The 24,359-nt window shown below is 44.7% G+C and overlaps 1 protein-coding gene across 12 annotated transcripts in view; it reads right to left on the bottom strand.

Moving 5' to 3' along the window:
• The window catches only part of ENPP2 (ectonucleotide pyrophosphatase/phosphodiesterase 2), a 636,665-nt gene that overhangs the window by 372,068 nt on the left and 240,238 nt on the right, over positions 1-24,359 (bottom strand). For 5 of the 12 annotated variants that reach the window (XM_069220666.1, XM_069220663.1, XM_069220659.1 and 2 more), the window contains exons 1-2: positions 19,825-19,979; positions 19,376-19,478 (exon numbers count right to left, since the gene is read on the bottom strand). In XM_069220666.1, the coding sequence (XP_069076767.1) occupies positions 19,376-19,478; positions 19,825-19,857 (136 nt within the window). In that variant the 5' untranslated portion in view covers positions 19,858-19,979. Of the gene's footprint in view, positions 1-19,375; positions 19,479-19,824; positions 20,171-24,359 lie in introns of those variants that run through there. The other 7 variants (XM_069220669.1, XM_069220667.1, XM_069220665.1 and 4 more) reach the window with 3 other exon arrangements.

Genomic DNA, 24,359 nt, shown 5'->3' on the forward strand with positions numbered 1-24,359 from the left:
AACGGTCTCAATATGGTTGTCTCCCATTGGTTGGGTGGGGAGGGAACCGGAGTGGAGCTATATCCCGGCCATAACCTTACACTAAGTTTTTTATGGGTGCACCCATAAATGTTTGTTTGCTGGATGGATGTTTAGATGGGTGGAGTTGAACTGCTGGCCCTGGGGAATAAGAGTTGGAAAGTTTGTTGTTTGGTTCAGAAGGGTAAACAACTGCAGTGTGCCTCGACCAGGAGTTCCTAGTTACTCTGGGTAGCGATGGCCCCAGGTGCCTGGATAATAGAACCCTGGCAAAGTTATCAGTACTGTTGTCACATCACAGTAATGTTGTCACTACACACAATAGAAACCCACGTGAACTACAAAATCCTCTCTTGGTTATCAGGGGGATGCATTCTATGGCTAAGAGACACAAGGTTTTCTTAAATCTTAACAGACGGGGGCCCAGATTCCTCCAGGAAAAATACCTCAGTGCCAAAGAGAACAAGGCGCTGCAGGCAGGTGGAGGGGACAGGCATATTGCACTGCATATTCAGCTTATGTGAGTGGTGTTATGGTGTGGGTCCAATCTGGGGTCCCTTCCCAACATACTGGGCACTTAATAGGCGCTATGGGTAGATATGTGGTGGCTACCGGGCAGTTAGATGGGCAGGACGTCACTACAGGGAGTATGCAAGGACCCAGCACAGACCAGATAAACGTTTTTGCTGACTTCTCATGAGTATTCACCCCTCACCTAGTGGGTTACGACCAACCTTATTAAAGGAAATCTCTTCAGCAGAAAGAGAGCCGATAGGCCTTGAGCAGCAAAGGCTGGACCACCCAGAATTGCAGACTGAGCTCTTTGACTCCAAAGAGAAGGCAGCTGAGAGGGTAGAGTGCCTAAGATGCTTTGATTATAAAAATTATATTGTCCAGGTGCATGCGGAGAGAAACTGCACTGATCACTACTGGCATGGTTGGTAAACCTAGTGAAACGGGGTTCGGTGACTGTGGAACTCAAACTCAATCCTGGTTGTGGCTCTAAACTGTATCGACAAGAAGGCATCAATACGCAATTCTTCAAATATTAATTCAACTTCTATAGGAATACTGTTGTGTGCACAGTGGAGGATGTTAAAACATCCCTGACACCAGTGATGCACCCTACCATCTTGCCTCAAGAGGCAGAGGATTTGGAGAAAGATATCACACTTCCAGAAATTTGAGTAGAAATAAAGAATATGGCCCAGAATAAGACGCTGGGCACAGACAGCCTCCTGGTCGAGACCTAGCCGCAAAGCTGGCCGACCTTTACAGGTGGCTTTTGAGACCAGATAGTTGCCCCAGTAAATATGGGAGGCACTGTGCCTATGCTGAAACCAGGGAAGCTGGCTCATGATGTGAAGGCTTACATTCCTCTACTGGTGCTTAACATTGACTATAAAATACTTATCATGGTTGTAGCCACTCAACTTCTTCACCACATGCCAACCCTTATCCACCAGGCAGGGTTCATACCAGGTCACAATACTGCACTTGATATTCAGAGGCTTCTTACGCCTCTGAAGAGACTACTTATGATAAGGAGCGAACACTGATATTTGCTTTTGATAGCCTGGAAAGGGCATAGCGTTATGGCGTGTTAACGCGTTTCGAGCTTGGAGAGAACTTTGTGTCCTGGAACAGACGGTTGCATGCAGACCCCTCAGCCAGAGTCCGAACATGTCGCATCATATATAAGGGGTATAGCGTGGAGTGAGGCAGGGCTGCCCATTGTTGCCCCTCCTTTTTGCTCTAGCCCTGGAGCCACTAGCATGCCACGCTCAAAAGGTAGATGCATAAATAGGTATAGGGGTGGGGGCTCAGATGTACCATACTGCGTTGTACGCAGATGACCTCTTGCTCTTTCGGCGGATGTGTAGGGGCCTTAGAATGGGCATGTTATCTTCTGGGGCGGTTTGGCTCCCTCTCAGGCTTACAAGTCTTGCTTATTCCCAGCAATGGCTTCCAGGGTGATGCCGGAGAATCTGGGGAGGGATTGCTGTGTGATCCTAGAGGTCTGCCACACCTGGAGTACAGAGCTACCATGATCCGGCGGATTTACTAGAAAGGAACATGGGAAAGACGTTGAGAGTGCTTAGGTCTAGCATGGAGTTTAGGAAAACACTCCCCCTTTCAGTGGTGGGTCGTGGAGCCCTGTTGAAACTAGTGGCTCTTCCGATAGCTGAATCTTTTTGTAGTACTGCCGGTGTGGATCCCACAAGTGCTTTTTAAGGAGCTATATATGCTCTTTATGGGATTTTTGTGAGGTTCAAGCTGTCAGGGGTGGCAATGACCACACTTCAAAGGCCGGTTATAGAGAGTGGATTAGCTTCAGTGGCTAACACAATGGATAGTGGGCCGGTTATCATCTGGAAAAGAAGTATGTCCTTTCATCCCGGACATACATTTACTAGCCAAAATACTTCTTTGTCTGCGCTGTCTCAGTAGCAAAGCTACTACTGAGTTTAAAGTGCTATGTCCTTGTTGGCTCAGAAGCCTGCACAGGGCCAGAGTGAAGATACCCTATTCCTTCCACACCCTGATGCAATTCCTAGCAGAGTTTCTGCATAGAGGTGATTGGTGGGGAATATCAGATTGGATAGCGGTGGGGCAGAAACGTTGGCAGCTCTTTACAGTGCAGAGATGCTTCTGCCATTTAAACAGTTCCGCTTGACGAACGATCTTTCTCAAGGCCACTTCCTCCTTCATTGCAGCAGTGACTATGGGCATCCGTAAGCACTGGAGACAGGGTCTAGTGGAACCACCGCAGTCCAAAAGATGCCAATATTTGGCTACCTCTTTGGGAACCTGCAAGGCGGTTACTTGGTTGTACAAGAGCCTAAGGGGGGGAGCGGGGGGGCATTCTGCTGCCTCTAGATGCCCTCAAGACGCACTTGGAAGATGATGACTTGGGGATCCCTACTCCGGAAGCGAATTGGGAACATATCCTAGCACGCATAGCGAAGGTGTCTAGAAATGTCAGATTTAAACTCATTAATTTTTACATCTTACATAGAGCCTACCTTACCCATGGAAGGCTTAACCGGCATTTTGCGAATGAAAGTGGCAAGTGCCCAAGGTGTGGGGAGATAGGCGCAGAGTTTACCCACATGTTTTGGAGTTGCGGTTATTTAATAGACTATTGGGGAGACATCACAAGGTCATTGGCCAAGGTCAATGAGCGAGACATACCATGCACTCCTGGGCATAATCTATTAAGCTGGTTCCCGTACTCTGCAAAAACAAAAGTCACAAGCCAGTTTCAACAGCTGGTGTTTATCAGAGAGAGCAAAAAGACAAATAACTATAAACTGGAAGGACCCAAGGTGTGGAGGCGGGAGGTATTACGGTGGGCGGGTTATTAGAGCGAGGTAAAACCTTGAGAAGCCAAGAGTGGGAAGGACTCCCGAGATGGGGCAAGGGCCTTGGAGGAATTGGTGAACACATAAGAGAAACTGGACCCCTTCCCCCTCCCCCGAAGAAAGAACGCATACCCCCTGAGATACAACAAACACAGTGTGGGACAGATACCCAGTGTGAGAGTCGTACCTAAGCATGTTGCAGAGGTGGGAATCCACAACAGATGAGATGATACACAATATTGCCCGGGACAACTCCCCCATACTGTTGCATTTATTGCTTATGAAGGTCGGATTGATCAAGGCACAAAAGTGGGTGGGAGGGAGAAATGGGTGGGGAACTATGTCACTAGTTTGGTATGTTATGATGTTAACAGGGTGCCCTGAATATGAGAGGGTTAACAAGCCGATGTTCTCGGATATCTTCCAGCCTCTCTTGTATGTTTTACTATGCTATCACCAGTTTTGTAGCCCTAGTTTGGCCTTGTATCTGCTCACCTGATGGCATAGTGAGCAAGGGGTCAGCTGACCACTCTGCTCATGTTGTCATGGGGGATAGCTTGGAAGCCAGGTTCATGTTGGATGAAGGTCCTGAATGGGAGATTAAGAATAATGAAGTAGTACTGGAGAAGGAGTTGCTATTTCTTCTAGCTTAGATTTCCAAGAATTAGTTGAATATATCTCAGATGTGTGTTCTGTCCAGTGTGACAGCAGAGGTGATGAGCAACCTCTATTGACAGCTTTTGTAGAGTTGCTCTGCTAAGCAAAGTAGTGACTGCACTAGGTATGGTTGCGTGTGAGAGGCATGTACACTACGAGTCCACAGAAGTAGGAAGAACAATATCATACCTTCTGGTATGGGCTTTTTATTCTGTGTACAGGGCACTACACATCTGCCTGTATATCTGTACAGCTTGCAATGAACTGCATTTGATGTCACTAATCGGCCTCCAGCATTTACTGTCAGCCTCCAGCTTTGCTACAATACAGTTAAAGGCTCAAATGTAAGGGTATAGCCCATGGTAAAGAAGATCCTAGGAAAAGCATGCTAGATGTATTTATATGCTTATCTTTTGATACAGCACGTCAAAACCCTGACAGTAGTTTTATGAGTGCCTTACAAAGCAGATCCATCTGCTAGGTAATAGTGTATTGCTTGTATAGAGGCATATCATTTAAGATGAGTGTACATGAGAAATTAACAGATTTACAGTTCCAATGAGAAATATACATTTCAATTCAGTGTACATATAAAAAGTAAGTCTGGGTAGGACACAGTATCTTAAAACGAACTGGATATTGGTAGTGAGTAGCAGCGGTCAGAGGAATTAAAAAGATTGTGTCAGCACTTATTAAATGCTGTGTTTCAATACAACACATGTGGGTAAATTTTGGCTCTATCGCAATAACATTTCCCTTATTATTTACCGTGCCACAAGAACCCCCACAATGAGGTATAGCCTTACAAGTGACTGACTTTATTCCTCAGCATATGAAAAGTAAAATATACTATCAGAAGTTGACACAGAGCAGCTCATTCACAAAAGAACTGAATGTGCTGCTCATTTATAAATGTTCACAAACACAGTTTCCACTGTCACTTCTGGGGCAGAGCAATGAGGAGATGTAGTAAGCCGGCATGCGAGAGAGCAGGAATTTAAATTAAGGGACATCTGAGTCCCAGACTTTGTGGTCAAACCGCCAGGCCACACTGCATCCCATTAACCACATGGCTTCCTTGCAAAGCAGAAGGGAATACTGTCAAGAATGGTACATTTTAATCCCCATGTTACCACATTAGAACATCACCTCTGGGCTTGTCAGTTTTCATCATCATTTTGCTTGGACTTCACAACTCATCCAGGAATCCTCAAGAACACTACCTGGGTATGAGCTATTTAGGGTCACGTGGCAATACCCTTTCAATTCTGAAGTGAAAGAGTGGGTATTAAAATGTAGACGGAAGGGGTAAAAACTATGAAGAAATCTGGGTGTTTGGAAGCTATTTGACTCCACACTCACAAACGATTCCATTCTACATACTTATTGTCACACAAATTATAAAGATGAAACATGGATATATAAAGTCCCTTGTTAATGGCAACTATTTAATAGACCTACACGTACAAAACAGTTTATTCTCAGTTTATGTGGGGCTGTCAATATCTACAACATATCTTGTGCCTATATAACAGTTACTTTGCCTACTGAGAGGGCTACCCATCTATTGTTGGTTAGAGGTATGATGCAACCTTTTACAATACATTTCTAAAACACACAGCTATCTAAAAAAAGGTGTCCCGGTGCTAGCAGAAGAGAATGTCACCTTGCAGGGATCATGGGAATGAGTTAACGCTTCCATGAAACCGGATCAAAAAGAAACCTTTTTAAACCTTTTATAAAGGCCATTTCTGAAGAACAACTTCAACGAAGGAGCGACCTCTGGACTTATATATCCTAGAAATTTGAAACTATTTGAGATCACTGGAACGCAAGGAGGTGGTCTACAAAGACAACTTAAACCTTCACATAAGATAAAAGGGACCCTTTTGGTTAAAAATTCTGAAAGCAAAGATAAGGGCCTTAAATTGGATTCTACTGTTAACCGGTAGCCAATGAAGCTGTTGAAGATGGCTAGATATTGAGACCCAGGTAGGAATTTTAGGTATCAAGTGGGCTGCCACATTTTAAATGATTTGCAGATGCTGGGTCAAAAACGTGGAAGGCCCAAGTACATACTGTTGGAACAATCAAGTTTAGAAGTAATCAAAACATGTGCAATAGATTTTTGTTGTTCTTCAGGAATCTGGTAAAGCACATGACACAAGGATCTCAGAGTCAAAAAACAGGATCTAGACAGTGCTCTAATCTGTAACTCAAAAGTGGGCCCAGAGTCAAATTTGACTCCGAGATTCCTTGCTACCTAGAAGGGGAATGGAGGGGGTCCCATCTCAAATGGCGACCAAAGGCCGGGATCACGGCTGGAATTCGTACCAAAAAAAAAAATATATATCAATTTTGTTGGGGTTCAGTTTTAAGAAACTGGTATTGATCCAGCCCATAACAGTTTTAAGACAAAACTTAAAGGAGCTCAAAGCAGAAGGGGCGTTTTCCTGAAAGGCCAGGAAAAGTTATGTATCGCCCTCATACAAGACTAGCTTCACTCCCAGGGGCTCAACAACACTGGCTAGAGGTGACATATGTTAAAAAGGGTAGGGCTAAGGGCCCAGTTCTGCCTAATGCAACAAACTAAAGGTTTAGCAGCAGAGGTAAAAGGACGGGGGAAAAACTTCCAGAGTTTGACAGCAGATGAAAGACTTAAACCATAGCAAGGCACGGTCAGTAATACCAATCCTTTCCAGCCTTTCAAGTACAACAGCATGCAAAACCATATCTTAGGCCGCAGTAAGGTCGAAAAGCACCACCAGAACCTGAATTAATTGATTCAGAGATCTGGATGGCAGCCTGACTGGGAGCTATGCAATACATGATTTTCCTCCAAAAAAAGATGAGCTACCTATTAACATTTTTCCACCAGCTTAGCCATATTAGGGAGCAGTGAGATGGGCCTTGAATTACTCAGAATCTTAGGATCAACCATTAAGGTTAGTCTTCCGTAAGTTGCACATAGCTTGCAAGTACAGAGGAGAAGCTGAACACAGAAACCACAAAACTAACTCCTCCTTCACAATATTCATGTAATTTTTCATCAAAGTTTAAACATAGAGAAGTTATTAATAATAACTTGACAGTTAGATGCCACTGAAGGCATCTTTCAACTGTGATTAAAAAGGTGTGTAATTGACAGCAAGAGCCACAGTAACATGACAGTGGGGGGGCAAAGTTAAAAATGTGTTACTGTTGTGTAATTCTGAAGTATTGTTTTTGATTATACTTAATGCATTTTTGATTTTACAAGAGGCAACAAATAGGAATGACCTGGGCAAATTGTACATCAGAAGAAGAAAAGTATGCTCCATAAAGAAGAATACTGCAGAAATATTAAACAAATAATCAGGGATATACAGCAATAACATGGATGCCATTTTATTGAAAGGTTGATAAGTTGCTAATTAAAACAAACCTCACATTATTAATGTGCAGTAGATCTAGTGACAAATTAAAAGAATGAACTTAAAAATAAATTATACACAGTACCAACCTACCATGAAAAGTCACTTGTTTTTGGTAAACAAAATTTATCATGGTCAATGACTCTACACACCAAGTAGCTGCTTAGGATTATTTTTAATCAATCACCTCAAGAGAAGAATTTGGTAGCATGAGAACAATAAGTCACTTACACATCTATCATGAGTTGAGTCAAATCTAAAACTCTCACTGAGATGTAGCCAGACTCTGAAAACAAAGTTTAATTAAATATCACCACAATAATATACACTGTGGTCATTTTCAACCAAGTGGGAAAGTGGTGCAACACTGGAACTCACTTTGTGAAATATTGGGAGAAGACTGTATACTCACAAAGACACTCTCTCCTGTGCTTTCCAACTGCTATATTTGTTACCTTTTGAGGTCAGAAAGATAGATCAAAGCCTGCAGAAGGTTGAGACAGGGCCCCCCATTAACTTAAGAGGGAAAGCAGTGCATGTGCACCATTTATGTGCTCTGCAGAAATAATTTAATGGGGCTAAGGCATGTGGATAACAGAAGGAAATCTTAACAGAGCAAAGGGTTTTCCTACATTGAGACATCGTGGTGCAAGAACAGGAGTAGTGCAGATTCAAGAACATATATGTAGTTAGAATCAGAGTGTGAAGGAAGACCTTAATTGTTCAGAAGAGGAGTGTGATTATGACACTTATCAGTTTATTAAATGCACCATTAATAGGTCTCGCTTTCAAATTTCCTGAATCACAGGAGAGATGAAGTAAGTTTAAAGTGAGGGATAACATTGTCCTATATTCTGGTCACATCAATGAAGATATCATTAGGACCCTTAGAGCAAACAGGGGCTAGTTAGCATCAGATGTGAGGGTTGGGAACTTCTGACTGATGACTTGGGATTCTCTGTACTATGGTCTATAGAACTGGGCCAATTACAACCACATCAGCACTTGACCTTCTGTGCTAACAAAGGTGCGCAGTCACAAGCGTCTCAGGAAGTTAGTGTAAGGGGTATGTAAATCCAGAATTAAACTCAGAACCCAACAGCACAAAAATAACTGACTGTCCAAGCCAGTACTTTCCTTTCATAAAAGGAAAGTACTAAAATATACACATACAACTTAATACTACACACAACAGGCTGCAAACACAATTACGTTATTGGGCTTGGGCTATTGGGTCTACAGTCCTGTTCTCCTCCCCCCATCTGTTGGGTGTCCTGCCCTATTGATGCTAAGCAGCCCCCAATGTGTGGAGGTCCAGGGGCAAATATCAAAGCTCAGATGCAGATTAACCATTGTTCTTGTTTATGTGCTCATTTGTGTCAAATTAGTCCCCGTTTCTTAGCTCTCACCACAGCAACAGTACTTCAGTCTTTTCCGAGTGGTCAGAGCCGACCTACAACACGTGTCCTTCTTGCTCCCTCTTCCAGGAGGAGACACACCAGATGGAGGTTCCTCCCACATTTGGCAGGCACAGTAGATGCCATTGCCCTGAGTCCTTTCAAACATTCATTGCTCCTGTAATGATGTAGTTGTCCAGTTGGTAACTAACCGGCTTATGGCCTTTAGTAGGACAGGGATGAGCTGCATATGTCTATAGTCATAGCCTCGCTACAGTCCTTTAGGCAGTGTAACCACACCATGGGTACCGTCTAGTGAGGCACACTTCTCTAGTGTAGCGGCTCAGGCCACTCAGTCATGCTTCTCTAATGTAGCGATACCATCTGCTCAGCAGAATTCTTGGTGCAGTTTTCACCTGAAACGCTTCAGGTGGAGAGACTTAGCTCCATGCCTCTCTGGACCCACAGATTGCTATCTTCAATCTTCTTTTAGCAGGTAGACCTAGCCCAACGGTGGGTCAACCTGCTCTGGCAGATCAAATCTTTTATGCTTCCACAGGGTTGGTTCAATACCGCTCTCAGGAGCGGCTTGGCTTCAATGTGCTTCAGGTCAAAAAAATATTCCCTTCCAACAAGGCAGGACTCCAGGAGATGGCCCCTCACCTCTTGGGAGCTGGCGGTTAGTCAGACACTAACTCTTGTTGGGCAGCAATTCTCTGAGTACTCTGTGGAGCATTCCCTTCCTTGGCCAAAGATAACTTGGAACTAAAACAGCAAGAGGGTTAGTACCTCCCATGTTATAAAGTCATAACAAGCAAGAGGTGTGGATTCTCTTTCTGCACTTACAGAACTAGTTTAGGAGGTGGTTATCCCTTCAACTGCCCTTTCTGGTCCAGTGATGTTCCTCAGAGCAGTGTAGTCTCCAGGCTGGAGTACCCACAACAAAGGCACAAAGAGGTGCATGGACATTGAGGCACCGAGGGTCGGTTTCTCTAAGGCCTGGGGGCTGCGGGTGCAGTGTGTTCTTAGGTGTCGGATATCTTGGTCAGAAGCTTTGCGGTCAGGGGGGTCCTCGGGATTCCCTCTGCAGGCATAGTCGTGGTGGGGTGGAGATGTCAACCCAGGCAGGGCACTTGCTAGCAATCGCTTGAGGACCCTCTCTTGCTGGATGGACCACCTGGCACGGGCAATGGGTGCACAGGGGTCAAGACTCTCACATCCGGAGTGAGGTGCAAGTCCTTAGTTGTACGTTTTCCTTAGACAGAGCCACTGTCCTTGGGAGTCCTTTGGGCTGCAGTGCAGTCCTCTGGAGTTGGCAGAGGTCGCTAGGCCCACTGGATGCGTCGCTGGTCTTTTTGCAGTTCTTTAAAGCAGGAGACAGGTCAGTAGAGCTGGGACCAAAGCAGTCTTCCTTCTCTGTTGGGGGTTTCAGCTTAGCAGTCCTCCTTCTTTTAAGTCACCAGGAATCTGGTGAGCTGGGTTCGGGGAGGCCCTTAAATCCTAGATTTAGGAGCGTTTTAGGGGTCAGAGGGCAGTAGCCAATGGCTACTGTCCCTGAGGGTGGCTACACCCTCCTTGTGTCCACTCCCTTTGGGGAGGGGCTCACAATCCTATCCCTATTGCTCCCCGTCCTCCAAACCAAGATGGAGGATTCTTTCACCTCAGCTCTGGACACCTTAGGGGTAGTCCTGGCTGGGGTGGTCACTCTTCCCTGTTTTTCCTAATTTACCCGCCGGACTTGCCACCAAAAGTGGGGCTTTGCCCCGGGGGTGGGCATCTCCACTAGCTGAGTGCCCGAGGTCACTGTAACCAGAGGCTTGAGCCTTTGAGGTTCACCACCAGGTGTTACAGTTCCTGTAAGGGGGGGGGGGGTGGAGGTGAAGCAGCTCCACCCAGGACAGGCTTTGTTTCAGACCGCAGAGTGCACAAAGGCACTCACCCCATGGGGCCTGAAAGTGGCAGGCTGGCACAGACCGGTCAATCCTAAGCTAGCAGTTTGGCTAACATACAGGGAGCATGTCTAAGATGCCCTCTGTGTGCATTTTTCAATAAATCCCACACTGACATTAGTGTGGGTTTATTGTGCTGAGAGGTTTGATACCAAACTTCCCAGTTTTCAGTGAAGCCATTATGATGCTGTTGAGTTCGTAATGACAAACTTCCAGACCATATACTCAATATGGCTACACTGCACTAACAGTATCTAAGAATGTACTTAGACACTGTAGGCACATATTGCTCATGCCTTAGGGCTGTAAGGCATGCTAGAGGAGTGACTTACCTATGCCACCGGCAGTGTTTTGTAGGCTTGGCACCCTAAGAGGGGTGCCATGTCAACTTTGTCTTTTTCTCCTCATCAGCACACACAAGCTGCAAGGCAGTGTGTATGTGCTTGGTGAGGGGTCCCTAGTGTGGCATAATACATGCTACAGCCCTTAGAGACCTTCCCTGGCCGCAGGGCCCTTGGTACCGTTGGTACTTTTACAAGGGGCTTATCTGTGTGCCAGGGTTGTGCTAATTGTGGATACAAAGGTACAGTTTCAGGGAGAGAAGACTTGGCCTGGGGCCTGGTTAGCAGGGTCCCAGCCCATTTTCAATCAAAGTTGGCATCAACACTAGGCAAAAAGTGGGGGGTAACCATGCCAACAGTGGCACTTTCCTACAGACATGTTAATGGCATTTGACTAAGTTCCTGGATGATTACCACATCTTGGATATCTCCCAAAACTGTTTCCGGCCAAGGCGTGGCACGGAATCCCCACTCCTTGCGGTTACTCCTAGTGCCCTGGACAGAGGACAATCAACAGCCCTGATTTCACTTGATTTGAGCACTGCATTTGATACAGTGTCTCATAACATTTTACTGCAGTGCTTACAAGGCATTGGCAAGACAGCACTGCACTGGTTTGCGTCTTTTCTACCTGTACGCTCTTTCCAGGTCATTCCCCCCCCCTACAGTTCCCAACCTCACATATTACATCACAGTGTTCACTAGGGCTCTTCAATGAGCCCCACCCTGTTCAATGTGGATATTCAAACTTTGGCAGAGATTATCAAATTTACCGAAATTGCGCGGATATCCTATGCTAATGACACTCAGCTTGTGCCCTCTTTTACAGATCATCTCTCACCCAACTGGGCTAACTTCCAAAAAGGACTAGCTGTCATGGATTTGATGAATGCCAACTGCCTTGGTCTGAATGTGACTAAAACTGAAGTACTTTTAATGGGTAAAGATACCCATTCTTGGGGTGACCACTAGTAGCCCTTCTCTCTCGGGCCCCCTCATATACCCAGGCCACCTCTGAGTTCATGGAATGGGTACAAACCGCTTTGGGGTTGGAAGGTTGGACTGGAAACGTCTGGATAATGAAAAGACCAAGATGCTGAGTGAGTAGAACAATGGCGGAATAGGTGGAACATTGTAACTGCAGACCCAAAGAGGGGACTATCCGATGACTGGACCGTGTCTAAGGGTACATGTTGGCCAGACCCCTATCCATGCCAAGGTCTGACCCCCACCAGGCTGACGGTTACCAGCTTCTCACGATGAAGGAGGACCACAAAATACATTTAAAATAAAAAAAAAAAAAATACAAGGCATTTGGAAGGGTCTTCAACAAGATATTTAAAATGGACTGCAAACATGGCTCTTAAATGATAATCAGGTCTGATAACTTGTTGAAATGCACATCAACATTATCTCCACCATGCTCTCAGCCAGTCAACTCCTGTTTACCACCAATTACAGACTCACATGGAGAGCAAGACAATTTAAAACAATGAAGCAGTTTTAGGGATGACTGCAGTGTACATTTGTAAATGCTGCTCAAACTTCTATTTATGGTTCCTTAATGAAAAGCCTTCTTTATTAGGGTGAGTGCTGTAAAACGTTTTAAGGTCACACTGCACTACTGGCAGTGATTTCAGTGAAGAAAAAAAATAAAAATAAGTGTACACAATGCTTGAAAAATTTAACAATATGAGGCCAAGTATAATGCTCCCAGAATGCTTTCGGATTAGATGCAAATGTTTGCAGAAACTTCTAAGCAAGTGTTAGGATTTTTTGCTTTCAAAATAAAATGTTCAGAAAAAATGCAAGTAGGTAATTTTAGGTTCTGTTTCTTTGAAGCGTCATTTAGTTAAAACGTGTTGATGCATGCTAGTATTTCCTAAAAATATTCCTAATGGAAAAATCAGTGTAACCATTTGCAACAAGATTATAGGAAGCATGAAAATAAACAAGCACTGGCAAAGCCAACCGATCCAACATTTTGTTGCAAGTCTTTTGGTTTTGTCAATGCGTGTCGTGTTTGGGCATGGGTTTTGTAACACTTCATTCTTGTGAGAGCTGCCAGGCCCTCACCATTGTAAAAAACACTGGCAAAAAGAAAAAAGAAGTTTTTGGTCTTAAAAAACACATTGCCATCAGTGGCATAACAAAGGCCCTGCAGCGTCCCTCAAAGGGCCCCCACAGCACAGCACCTGTCCTGAGGCTGGAGGTGGGGCCAGTGTTCTTTTCAGGGAGGCCCCTCCAGTTTCATTATTCCACTGATTGCCACAGTGGTTTCTGGCCCTGAACAAAACTACTTTGTGTGCCAATATGCTCCTTGTGGAAGAGCGAACACGATCACACAGTAAAGCCAGACGATAGAGAAACAGAAGTTTAATAAAAACAATTTGTCTTTTTGAATGCCTGATTAGGGACCCTATTGGTGAAGAAAGTCACAAAAGTGCACCCATGGTATATGTCTTTGAATTAGAGGCTTTCATGAATTCACAAGAACTTACAGGAGTAGACCAGGGAATCAGACGCCTAGAAAATATTTGTGAACTGTATTTTAGCACCAGCAAGTATCCATGTGTAGATTTGCTCATGTGAAAATCTATTAAGCGTTTACAAGTTCACTTTCCCTCCAACCATCTGCAGCCCGTCCTTTAGGGCGGGGGGCCACGCCACCCGCCACCTTTTGCCCCTCATGAAGAGTGCCTGTCAGGCTGAGCAAAGGTCAGCCTGACAGACAATCTTCGTGTTCAGCTCAAGCAGCCAGGAGCGAGGCATGCGCGATTTGCGCAGACTCCTGGCTGCCTGAGCTGAACTTTGCTGGGCTGAAGAGCTCATAGCTCCTATGGGCGTGACCGCCTCAGCTCAGCAAAGGTGCCTCAAGGCCCTCCCCTTCGGTGACGAGGGGAAGCATCGCCCATTGACTCCAACCTGGGCACTTCAGGTTTAAGCGCCGAAGCGCCCAGGGCGAGTGTCAATCAGTGACACCTTGTCACAGAGTGGGGTGGGGTCAGAAGTCTCACTGACCCCATCCAACTCTGTGACGAAGTTGAGTCTGCTGCCTTACCTCACTGGTTAACCTAAGGTCAGCCAATGAGAGAAGGCAGCAGTCCCAACCCTCCTGGGACCTCCGAGGCTGAAGTTAAGTGTGTGTTTTTTGTAAATGAATGTTTGGTGCGTGCGTGTATGTTAGAATGTTGATGAGTGATGTGAATGGATGTGCGTGCGTCTGTGTGTGAATGAGTGAGTGCGAGTGTGCTTCCCGCCTGCCCGCCTCCCGCCCTCCTAAAATTACCGGCCACCACTGCCTTCAACTACTTTTTTCCCCAACCCTGAAAGAACTTCTACTTTTGCCATTGTCAGGAGTAAATATCTAACCGTTCTTATTATGGGAAAAGATTAGAGAAGAGCTGATGAAAATCCTTAAAACATCCAAGTTAGTAGGTTCGCAGACTTAAAGGCATTCCGGCCCTGGAACTATTGATTACTGCTTCCTCCAGCCCTAGTATGTAGATCTGTGGAAAGGTGGCAAAATAAGAAAATTGCTATAGTAGGGATTGAAATTGCAAGCATTCAAGCCCTACTATAGTAGCAGCCCTGGCATAATCAGATAGGCTATTATTAGAGCTCTTACATAAAGAGATAGCGGTTATAATTTGTCGCTGCAATATGTGGCACCAAAGTGAAAGGTAGGTTTTTGTACAGGACAAGCAGATTGAAGAAGCAACCTGTCCCATCAACTAGTAGATATTTTATTAAATTCCACACCCCTGTCAAAGCAGTGGGTAGGCAAAGTGATGGTGGGTGAAGAAATGACAGACATACCAATACCAATGGGAATGTAAACATTTATCTATCCTTAAATCAAACAATAGGTGAACGTTAGTCACTTACAGTGATTGCGTCTTTTGTGCTGCTTTAACCTGGAACTTTCCTTATAATGGAACCCTAAAGTTGTTGCCTTGCTGCAGACTCTTGGTAGTGGTTCGTAGAATGCATTTAAGATCCTTGTGTTGTTCATCTAACACAATTAAGTGCTGATGTTAAACAGCAGACAATCAATGGAAGTGAATGCAATCCAAGGGGCGTGAAGGGATATAGGAGTTCATGATTGGCTGCTGTTATCAAGCACACTAGCTCTCAACAAGCAAAACCAACACAGCTAGTACCACAAACAAAGGAAGAGTGCATAGACAATGTGTGTCTTCTATGAAGGAGTACGGTCTTCAGTATAGGCACCAGATTTTGATGTTAAAAGGAAAAGTATCCTTGTTTACTTTAACATCAATCGACCTGTGCTGGACTAAGGATCTAGCTGCAGCGTGTGGCTCGCACTTGGTTTTTGAATGGTCACAAGCTGCCACTTCTTAGCCAGGCTGCTGGATTTTAAAGAGGCTGCACATGCAAAAGGTGCTTCAGTGAAACTCAGATGCCACCAAGGGAAGGGTCTACAGAAAAGTTGGTCTATTACAAAGCACCCCGTGTATCTACATACACCAGCATGCTCGGGTAAACATTCCAGGTTTAGATACAGCACTCGGAGAAATCCAATCTATTAAAGCAATGAATTTATTCTGTGCCTAAGGTCATGCCTTGTGTAGTAGTGGTACTTGACCGTACAGTAGCCGAGTGCATGTGCTGCAAGTTAATATCATGTTTTCTACACTCACTAGTTAATTGCATGCCCTGTGCAATCATGTCACGTGCATAACTAACCCTGACAGGGTCTTGGTTTGCCTGTGTTCCCATCTGGAGGGGAAAAGCCTGGCAGTTCTCACAAGACTGTTCCTACTAGAGCAGTACCATGAATGGTTTGCATTTGGCAGGTCTCCGTCCAGAGTGATCACTGGGTGACAAACGATGGATGGCAAAGCAACCTTTAGTGATTGACATTTGTTGAGATTAAGTCAGTCATTCCACCCACCACTTTGTTGTTTTTTAGTGGACACCCCAGTTGTGCTGGTATGCCTAAACAGGGTTTCTATACTCACAATACCACAGCACTTAAGCTGTACCTCACTGAAGAGGCCTAAATGTATAGGCCGAAACTGATGAAGGGTTGCATGGGTTCTCCTCTATAGGGAACCTACCTGGCAGTTGGCACAGGACTATTCCTGTTGGAGCAGGACCAAGACTAAGTTTCACATGGCAAGGCTTGGTCTAGAGTGGATAATACGTGAAAAACAGTGGATTGGAATACTGCACCAAGTAATGACCAGTGACTGAAATTATTTCAAGTTTACCATACATCATTTTGTTGCTTTTACAACTAACACTGGGAGCATGCCTCTGGGCACTTTGCCATGACTATACACAATACCAAATACGCGCACAGAACATAATGCTACATCTATACACACTGCCTAAAAGAACGCCATATGCCACAGTGTCAATGTATACAGTGCCTGTCTGTACTATGTGCTAATGTGCGGTCTAAATGTACTAGTTTACAGCGTGCTCACTGCGATAACACCAGATTTAGAGACCGCATCCGGTTATATACCTGGTAACAATGCAGTACCTAGAGAAATACTGTGTGTGATATTTCCGTGCATATGTACAGTCCCCGACTACATAGATTGTGTGTTTACACCACGTCTAAATACAGCTACCAACCATACCCTTCATGTTAATACCATTTCTACATACTGCAATAACGCCTGTGCAATAATATAATCTGCATCAGTAATTCTGAGGACATGACTCGACAAATAATGGACATGCATATATACACAGCAACAAACCCATGCACTGAGTATAATCTGAAGTCTGTACACAGCGCCTAAAGACTTGCCACGTGTGATAAAGCCACCCTATACTTGCATACGTAACCATTGTCATCAAGGGGTTCGGTAACATCATAAACCACAAAACGGTTGGCAGTGAGGTTTGTAAATGTCACCAGAACCGTAACAGAGCAAAATATGAAAATATGCAACATGTCTGTTATCCATTTTTATTTTTGAAATTTATTTTTTGGGATGTGACCCAGATAAATACGTTTCTTTCAAACATGAAAACGTATATTGAAAATTGTATTGGGAATCTTTAACTATTGACTTTGATTCTCTGCAGTAAAAAGAAAGCTTATGTAGGGGGAAAAAACACCCTTTATTTTGTGGTCAAAAAAAGAAAAACCTTCTTTCTGTAGGAGAGAGAGGTTATTGGAATTGTTCATTTTAAGGTGCAGCTAACAATAGGTACAGATTGGCATTAGAACGTTTAGGTTCTGTTTACCTTTCATGATTGGATTGTTGATAAAATAATGCACAATGGTCAAGCTAGTCGAATTAGGTCTAGACTGACTGCAGCATTTACCACTTACTTATAGATTTAATGCACGTGCCATATAATTTGCAAATTTCAACAAAAAGTGTAGTTTCTAACTCAAATGGATCAAAATAATACCACCAGAGAATGTACTGCATAATTTAACTTATCTTTCCACATAATTTAGATAACCCTCCTGCATACTTTGGCCCACCACTGTCCAGCAGTGGCTCCTCCGCTATGGCAGAGGAGCGTTGTCCCCCTACCAGCAGCAGCTGCTGCAAACCTTTCACAAGAAAGCGATAATACACCATGTTTATTATTGTTTCATTCAGTGCTTTAAATGGGCCGGTACTGTCCGGTACCGAGTACCGGCACTTTTTTATTTTGAGAGGGAGAGTACCGGCACATTTCAAGAAAAACGTAATACTTTTAATAGGAGAGTACCGGCACTTCTAAGGAACAAGCAGGTACTCTGGCACAGAGTACCGGCACTTTAATTTTTCCATTTCAAGCACTGGTTTCATTGTTAAAGGGGCAGGGCATTGGGGATGACGAGAGAGAGTGCACTCCCCTCAGTGCGCATGTGCGTTTGGCCAGCCATCTCGGGCCGACCAAACACACTGAGAGAGCAGGCACAGGCTCCCAGTCTGCCTGGGAGCACCCTGGCTGGGTGCTCCAGCCAATCCCAACGCTGCCCTGAGCAGCATCAGGATTGGCCGCAGGGCAAGCTGAGCGCCTGTGCCTCCTGTCAGGAAGAAGGAGTGGCGGGGGCGAAGAAGCAAGGCAGGTAAGTTTTTTCTTTACTGTAATGTGTATACCTGTGCACCGCCCTTCACCGAGCCGCGATTGCCACTGTTGCATTATCCTAGTAACCCGGACGAAGGAAAATCTCTACAGAGTGCTGTGTGGCTCTTCATTACAATGAAAGCAACATTCCACAAGAACCTGTGTAATATTTTCCTGTGAAATAAGTGGCTTTTATGGTTTTTTGCAATAAAAGTTCCTCTTCTCTCTCTCTCTCTCTCTCTCTCTCTCTCTCTCTCTCTCTCTCTCTCTCTCTCTCTCTCTCTCTCTCTCTCTCTCTCTCTCTCTCTCTCTCTCTCTCTCTCTCTCTCTCTCTCTCTCTCTCTCTCTCTCTCTCTCTCTCATCCAATACAACACAGTGGACGAAACTTCTAATATACACACAGCACATTTTAGAATCACACTTCGGTTGTTCCTTAATCAAGCAGAGCACCAGACACATGCCCCCCGACTTCCTCATGGGCACAAGATGGCACTAAAAGCTGAAAGTTGGTAAAGCACTGAAAACTCAACTTCAGTCGCCTGCAGAACATCAACATACAGCTTAAAACCATTAGTATGAATGTAGCTTTAACACAGCACACCCTTCACGTGGCACCACACCTATATACTTGGCAATCAATGCTGTCTAGAAAACAATCAGCACCCCCCCCCCCCCCAAAAAAAAAGCACCCCAGCGCCCCCCCCACCCCCCCCCCCCCCCACCGATGGACAACCAACGACCCAGCGCAGGAGAAATGACAGTCCATCAGGCACACATGAAACACTACAAATATCGTCAGATCTAACGAGTTTTACTTTCACTTTAACAAATGTGAATCATTACAGAACTGGACACCTACCAAATCTCTGCTAGCTACGACATGCAACCGCTGCAGTGTGGGATTTCAACCTGTTACTATAAAAGCAAAACCGATTCCTGTTGTCTGATGAACCACCAGACCCGACATTTGTTACCCTGCAGTGTTGAATAAACAATTTCATGTGAAATGCAGATGTTATATATGGCATACGTAGACAAACAGTAGTCAGACGTATGCCTTGGGCATACATCAAATCGTGCAAGACATTTTCAGTCACTGACTGGCAGCAAGAGAGCGAGCACCCGGTAATGGAAACACGGATTCACCGAGACGGGCAACATATATCAATAAAAGCCCTTACCAGAGGGTATGCCTTCGTCCCAATCTTCCGACCTTTTATAGCGATTGACTGTGAACCCCAGACAGATGTTCACTCCGATGGCAAAGGTGACCAGAGATATCACCTGTGAAATTTAGAAAGCAAGATGTCAAATTAAGCAGCAGAAAGGGCAGACTTATGCATTCAGGGAAAAAGACTTGACCAGACACCTCAAAAGATCTCACAGTACCCACATCCACACAAACATTCACATAAAAAACACTCTGAAAAGTATGAACGTTTAACATGGGGGAGGGGGTCTCGTCTTCCTCGTTGCCAGGGATTGGAAAAGTCGAACAATAAAAGTGTGGAACAATAGAAGGTTTTATTATCATAATTTACGAAATAGCTATTGTGTTTTTGTTTTTTTTTAGTGGAGCGGGGACAATGCCATGCGTGGTCACGTGCACATATAGCGCTTCCTGCCATACCTGGTGTAAGTAGAGCCGGCTTCTGGGGGCCATGTCAGAGGCTCCCTTTCTAAGCCTGCGGGCCGGTCCCCTCTCTCTCTCCCTTCGGGCGTGAGGCTTGTGCTCACTGGCTCTGCTCTGCTGCGCTCGAGGTTCTATCAACCCAAGTAATCCCACCTGGGCCGGCTGACAGGCGCGCGCCTGATTCGTCCAATGGGCGATGTCATCATGTTCCCCTCACAAATCACAGTCCCGGCTGCGGGGCTGGTCTTGGCAGCGCCCCCTCCCCCTCAGACAAACACACTCCCTTTCATGTGGCGGCCTCTGGCAACGGGGCGCTGCTTATGTTACAGCAAAAACCAACAGCAGTTTGTTTGCGACTACTCCCCGACACAAGAGCAGCTTTGGAGGGGCGGCATGCCTTTCATGGGAGGAGAAAGCAGCAGCAGAAGAAAAGATTATTTTCAAACTCTGCTCCAAAAGGCCAAACAACCTCGTAAAGTAAGCATCCAGTGTGCTGTCATTCTTCAGCTGCACAGGCATGGGCAACCCTCGTATGCACAGGTACAGGGAGGGTCTGTTACTTTGTAACTAGTCAGGGGTTCAGACTTTTGAGGAGGAGACCACACGCGGTACGTTACTTTTCTACTTCTACCTTAAACATTTAAAATAAAGGCGTCTACCCCGAAACAGAAGCCAGCAATAAATCGTGAGAGAAGAGACATATTCGCCACAAGACGACTATAAGCGTTTCAACATTCGCCCGGTGTATTTCTTGTTTCTAGGCGCATCCTTATTAATGATGCACACAAAATGCACAAACTACTTCCAGCGGCTGTTGCCAGAGTAAAGATATGGAAACTAGAAAATAAAGCGACGAGGGTAGGGTTACTCGTTTTTGTCAAGCAGGGACGCCGGGTTCAGAATTTAAATCTCCGCGTTTTTGGTCAGCAACTAGCTGAAATCGCGGCTGAATCTTGTGGCCCTGACCCCGCGATGTCCTTCAGTGCTCGGAAAGAAACCTCAATGCGCCTTGGGTGGTGCGCTACGGGCTCTGTAGAGCTGTATTTTCGTGCCCACAAATTTTTCTGCCAGTGACATCGTTCCAAAACAGCTCCTGGCTCAATCGACACCAAAATAAAAAATTTGCATCTCTGTATTTTTACTCTCCTCCTAATCTACTATTTAGTGGAAATAGCTGTCTGTGTTGTTAAAAACTTTTTAAATAACTGTTCACTTTTTTATCCTGTGCGTCATAAATCAAGCTGCAGAAAAATGGGACGTTATTTAGAGGTTATCAGATGATAGCGTTATGCCTGAATTTTGCTTCTGTAAGGCAAGTGTTCTTTAAATACGAACCGGAGAAAGAGCTGTTCCGTTCTGGGGGTGCCTGGTTTCTCTCCTACCACCAACGGTTCAGAGTGCTAATCCCCCATTCACCGGTACTCCTTTTTATCAAAACAGGTGGGATAAAAAGGCCTTAGAACTAGGGTGACCAGATTTTGAAGAGCAAAAACCGGGACAGGTCAGACATAAAAGAAGGACTAAATAATTTACCCTCACTTTTACATCTGGCCTGTCCCGTTTTTTTTTTTTTTTGCGTAGCTTTGTGAATGTGTGCCTATACCTAAGTGTGTGTTTATATATATATATATATATATATATATTCATATATACACATGCACACACGCACAAATTTACAAGACTCTATATATATATATATATATATATATATATATATATATATATATATATATATATAAAATTAGCTATGGCTTGACCTCCCACCCTGCACCCCCAACCCGCCCCCACCCACCTCTCTCTGCTCCCCACTCCATCTCTCTGCTGGTAGCAGACAGGGGACCGTGTTGCCTGACAGTAACAGATAAATTACTTTAACTATTTCATACATTGCTTATGCTTCCCTACATGATCTCACCTTTGTCCCAAAAACCGGGACATTTATTTAATTATCTGACCTTTGTCCCCAAAGCCGGTACATTTGTTAAAAATTAAGAGAAGCGTCGGTACACCGGGACAGTCCTGTAAAAACCGGGACAGTCCTGTAAAAACCGGGACTGTCCGGGGAAATCCGGGACGTTTGGTCACCCTACTTAGAACTGATGACGTACAAGTTCCGTAACACAAAATGGCCCGTCCCAAACAACCCCTCCCCAAAAGGGCCCTCTGAGATTACTATTGTTTTTACAAAAAAACGGCTACGATCGTGGACAGTTTTCAACTCGGGAATATTTTTGAGGGTTCACTTTGAACCGAGTCCACTTCTGTCAGCACTTACTACTCCCGTGTAATGAAAGCTGGTGTCAAAGGTTAAGTGGCATAGGAAGTGCTGAGGCAACATTTCCTCCCCAGAGTCTTTGCACATTTTGCAGAAAGGAAGTTGGTAGTCGGCCTGTTTGATGCTAGTCAAGCACTCCTGGGTTCTCCTAAGGCTGGCACCCAACCACTCGGTAGCTTTAGTTTCGGCCATGTGACCATCTCGAAGGCATAATCTTATCACTTGGGCCTTGATAGCTGAAGGCTGTCTTGAGAAAGTCCATTGTTCCTGAGCCCAGCCTGATAGGATTCTCTGATTTAAACACACAGCATGCAGTTAAGGGGGGAAACACGCGAAGAACCAGCGCCATGTGTTATCTTGGTAGAATCCACCGAAGGTCTATTATGAATGGTTTGTGGTTGTGCTGCTGGCTGTAATCTGGCCAGCTGCAAGTCTTCTACCGCTACATAAAAATACACGATTTCCTCTGAGATTTGACTCATTTGGAAGCCCAGAAGCACTGAACCCCATGCAAACTAGCTGAGTGCAAATGAAACACAGAAGGGCAGAAACTGCCTCCATGTCACGCGGGCGACTTCCAGCCAGCTCTCTTTTTCACCCAATACCTTTAAGCATGCTAGGACTTGTAGGCAAAGATTTATAGTAGGAAGCGTTTCACTACAAGTCCCAGCATGCTAAATGTTGTCAGCTCAAAAGCAGGAATACTGTCATTTTGACAAATTTCCAACACAAGGAAAGGCAACTTGAGAATGACCAATCTGCACGTTAGAGAAATGCCAAACTGCATTTTCTACAAAAATAGTGTTATTTCGTTGAAACGGCATATGTCATGGAAGGAAAGGTAAGCCTGGAGGATGTACAGGATTGGGGCAGTAATACAACTAACATTTTAAAAAAGGAGTAAAGCTGAAGGTTAGACGATGTATGGGTATTATAATGGGAAGAGAAGGTAGCAGAAGGGAGTGAATGGGGTAAGGGGATGGGGGAAATGTAACTGGGCTAAGGGCAATAAATAGTTTTGGGCAAGTAATAAAAGAGTAAAATGGGAGGATACAAACAGGTATTACAGAAAAGTGAAGGGCAGGTGGAAAAGTAGCAGGGTGAGAGGGTATATGATGGGTAAACATAGATGTGGAAGTAGTAAAAGTAAACTTAAAATAAGATTAAAGCAGGAGAGTAGAAGGCGTTTTAGTTTTAAGGAAAGGTAAGAAGAGAATAGGATGGAGTAAAGGGGGATTTTAACAGGAAGGGTGTATTAAATGGAGAGGGTGAAATAGGGTTCGTCGGGTAGGGTGAAATAGTTGGTTTTTTTATGTATGTTTATTTAAACTAAAGCGAGAGGGTACAATACATATGGGTAATAAAAAGGGAAGAGGACGTGAAAGAGGACCGCCGTAAAAAAGAAGATGCGGGGGTGGTGGTGAAACCCATTCTAAACAATGAAAAATAACCGAAGAAACAAATATTTCTTCAAAAATGCTTTTCTCCATCTCTAGGTTTAGTCAACCTGAAGAAAAAAAAATAGTATTGTCAAAAAATGTTCATTGACAAAGTCAGAACAACTTTTCTTAAATATGTGTTTCATCGAATCGGAACACATACATCCGAAAAACAAGGCTGTCTGAAAGTCACTATCTAGACATGAAGCGAGTTAACAGCTTTGTGAATGTCAAAGGCACAGGCGTTTAATGTATATGCTGTATGTGTCGTGTGCACCAGCCACAGTCACTCACTCTACTTACCGGGTGGGAATGGGGTATAAGAGAAGTGGCTACTTGGAGGGTTGACGTGACGTTCAACAGCCCTCTGCGCGCACTAGTCCCCACTGTATCCCTAATCCGAGACTACCTGAATTTGAGAGGGGTGGAGCCTGGTGCAGCAGACGTCTGTTAGCACCTTGGTAGCTGGTGGCAGGCTGTCCGTGTGAGTGATGCTCTCAGGCCAACCAGTCATAAGGGAAAGGTATTTCCCCTTTACCTGCCCTTCCAACATGAAGAGGAAATACCCCGTGAGCGAATTAGAGAGACACAGCTGCCAAGCGGCCACATATCAGGCAACACCTTCAACTGGGCAAGGTTTTTAGACAAAAGCTTTGTGTATGCTGGGATTTGTACTTGTGTTTTTTTTAATCACTGTAACCATAGTTTGAAAAATCGCACGATCCAAAGAGCTGTTGGTTAAAAACTCGGTACCTACCACCCACCTCCCCGCCCCGAAGATTCCACACATGACAAAAAGTAACCTGGCCCACTTAAGG

This window comes from Pleurodeles waltl, chromosome 2_2 (assembly GCF_031143425.1).
Source record: "Pleurodeles waltl isolate 20211129_DDA chromosome 2_2, aPleWal1.hap1.20221129, whole genome shotgun sequence".
NCBI lineage: Eukaryota > Metazoa > Chordata > Amphibia > Caudata > Salamandridae > Pleurodeles > Pleurodeles waltl.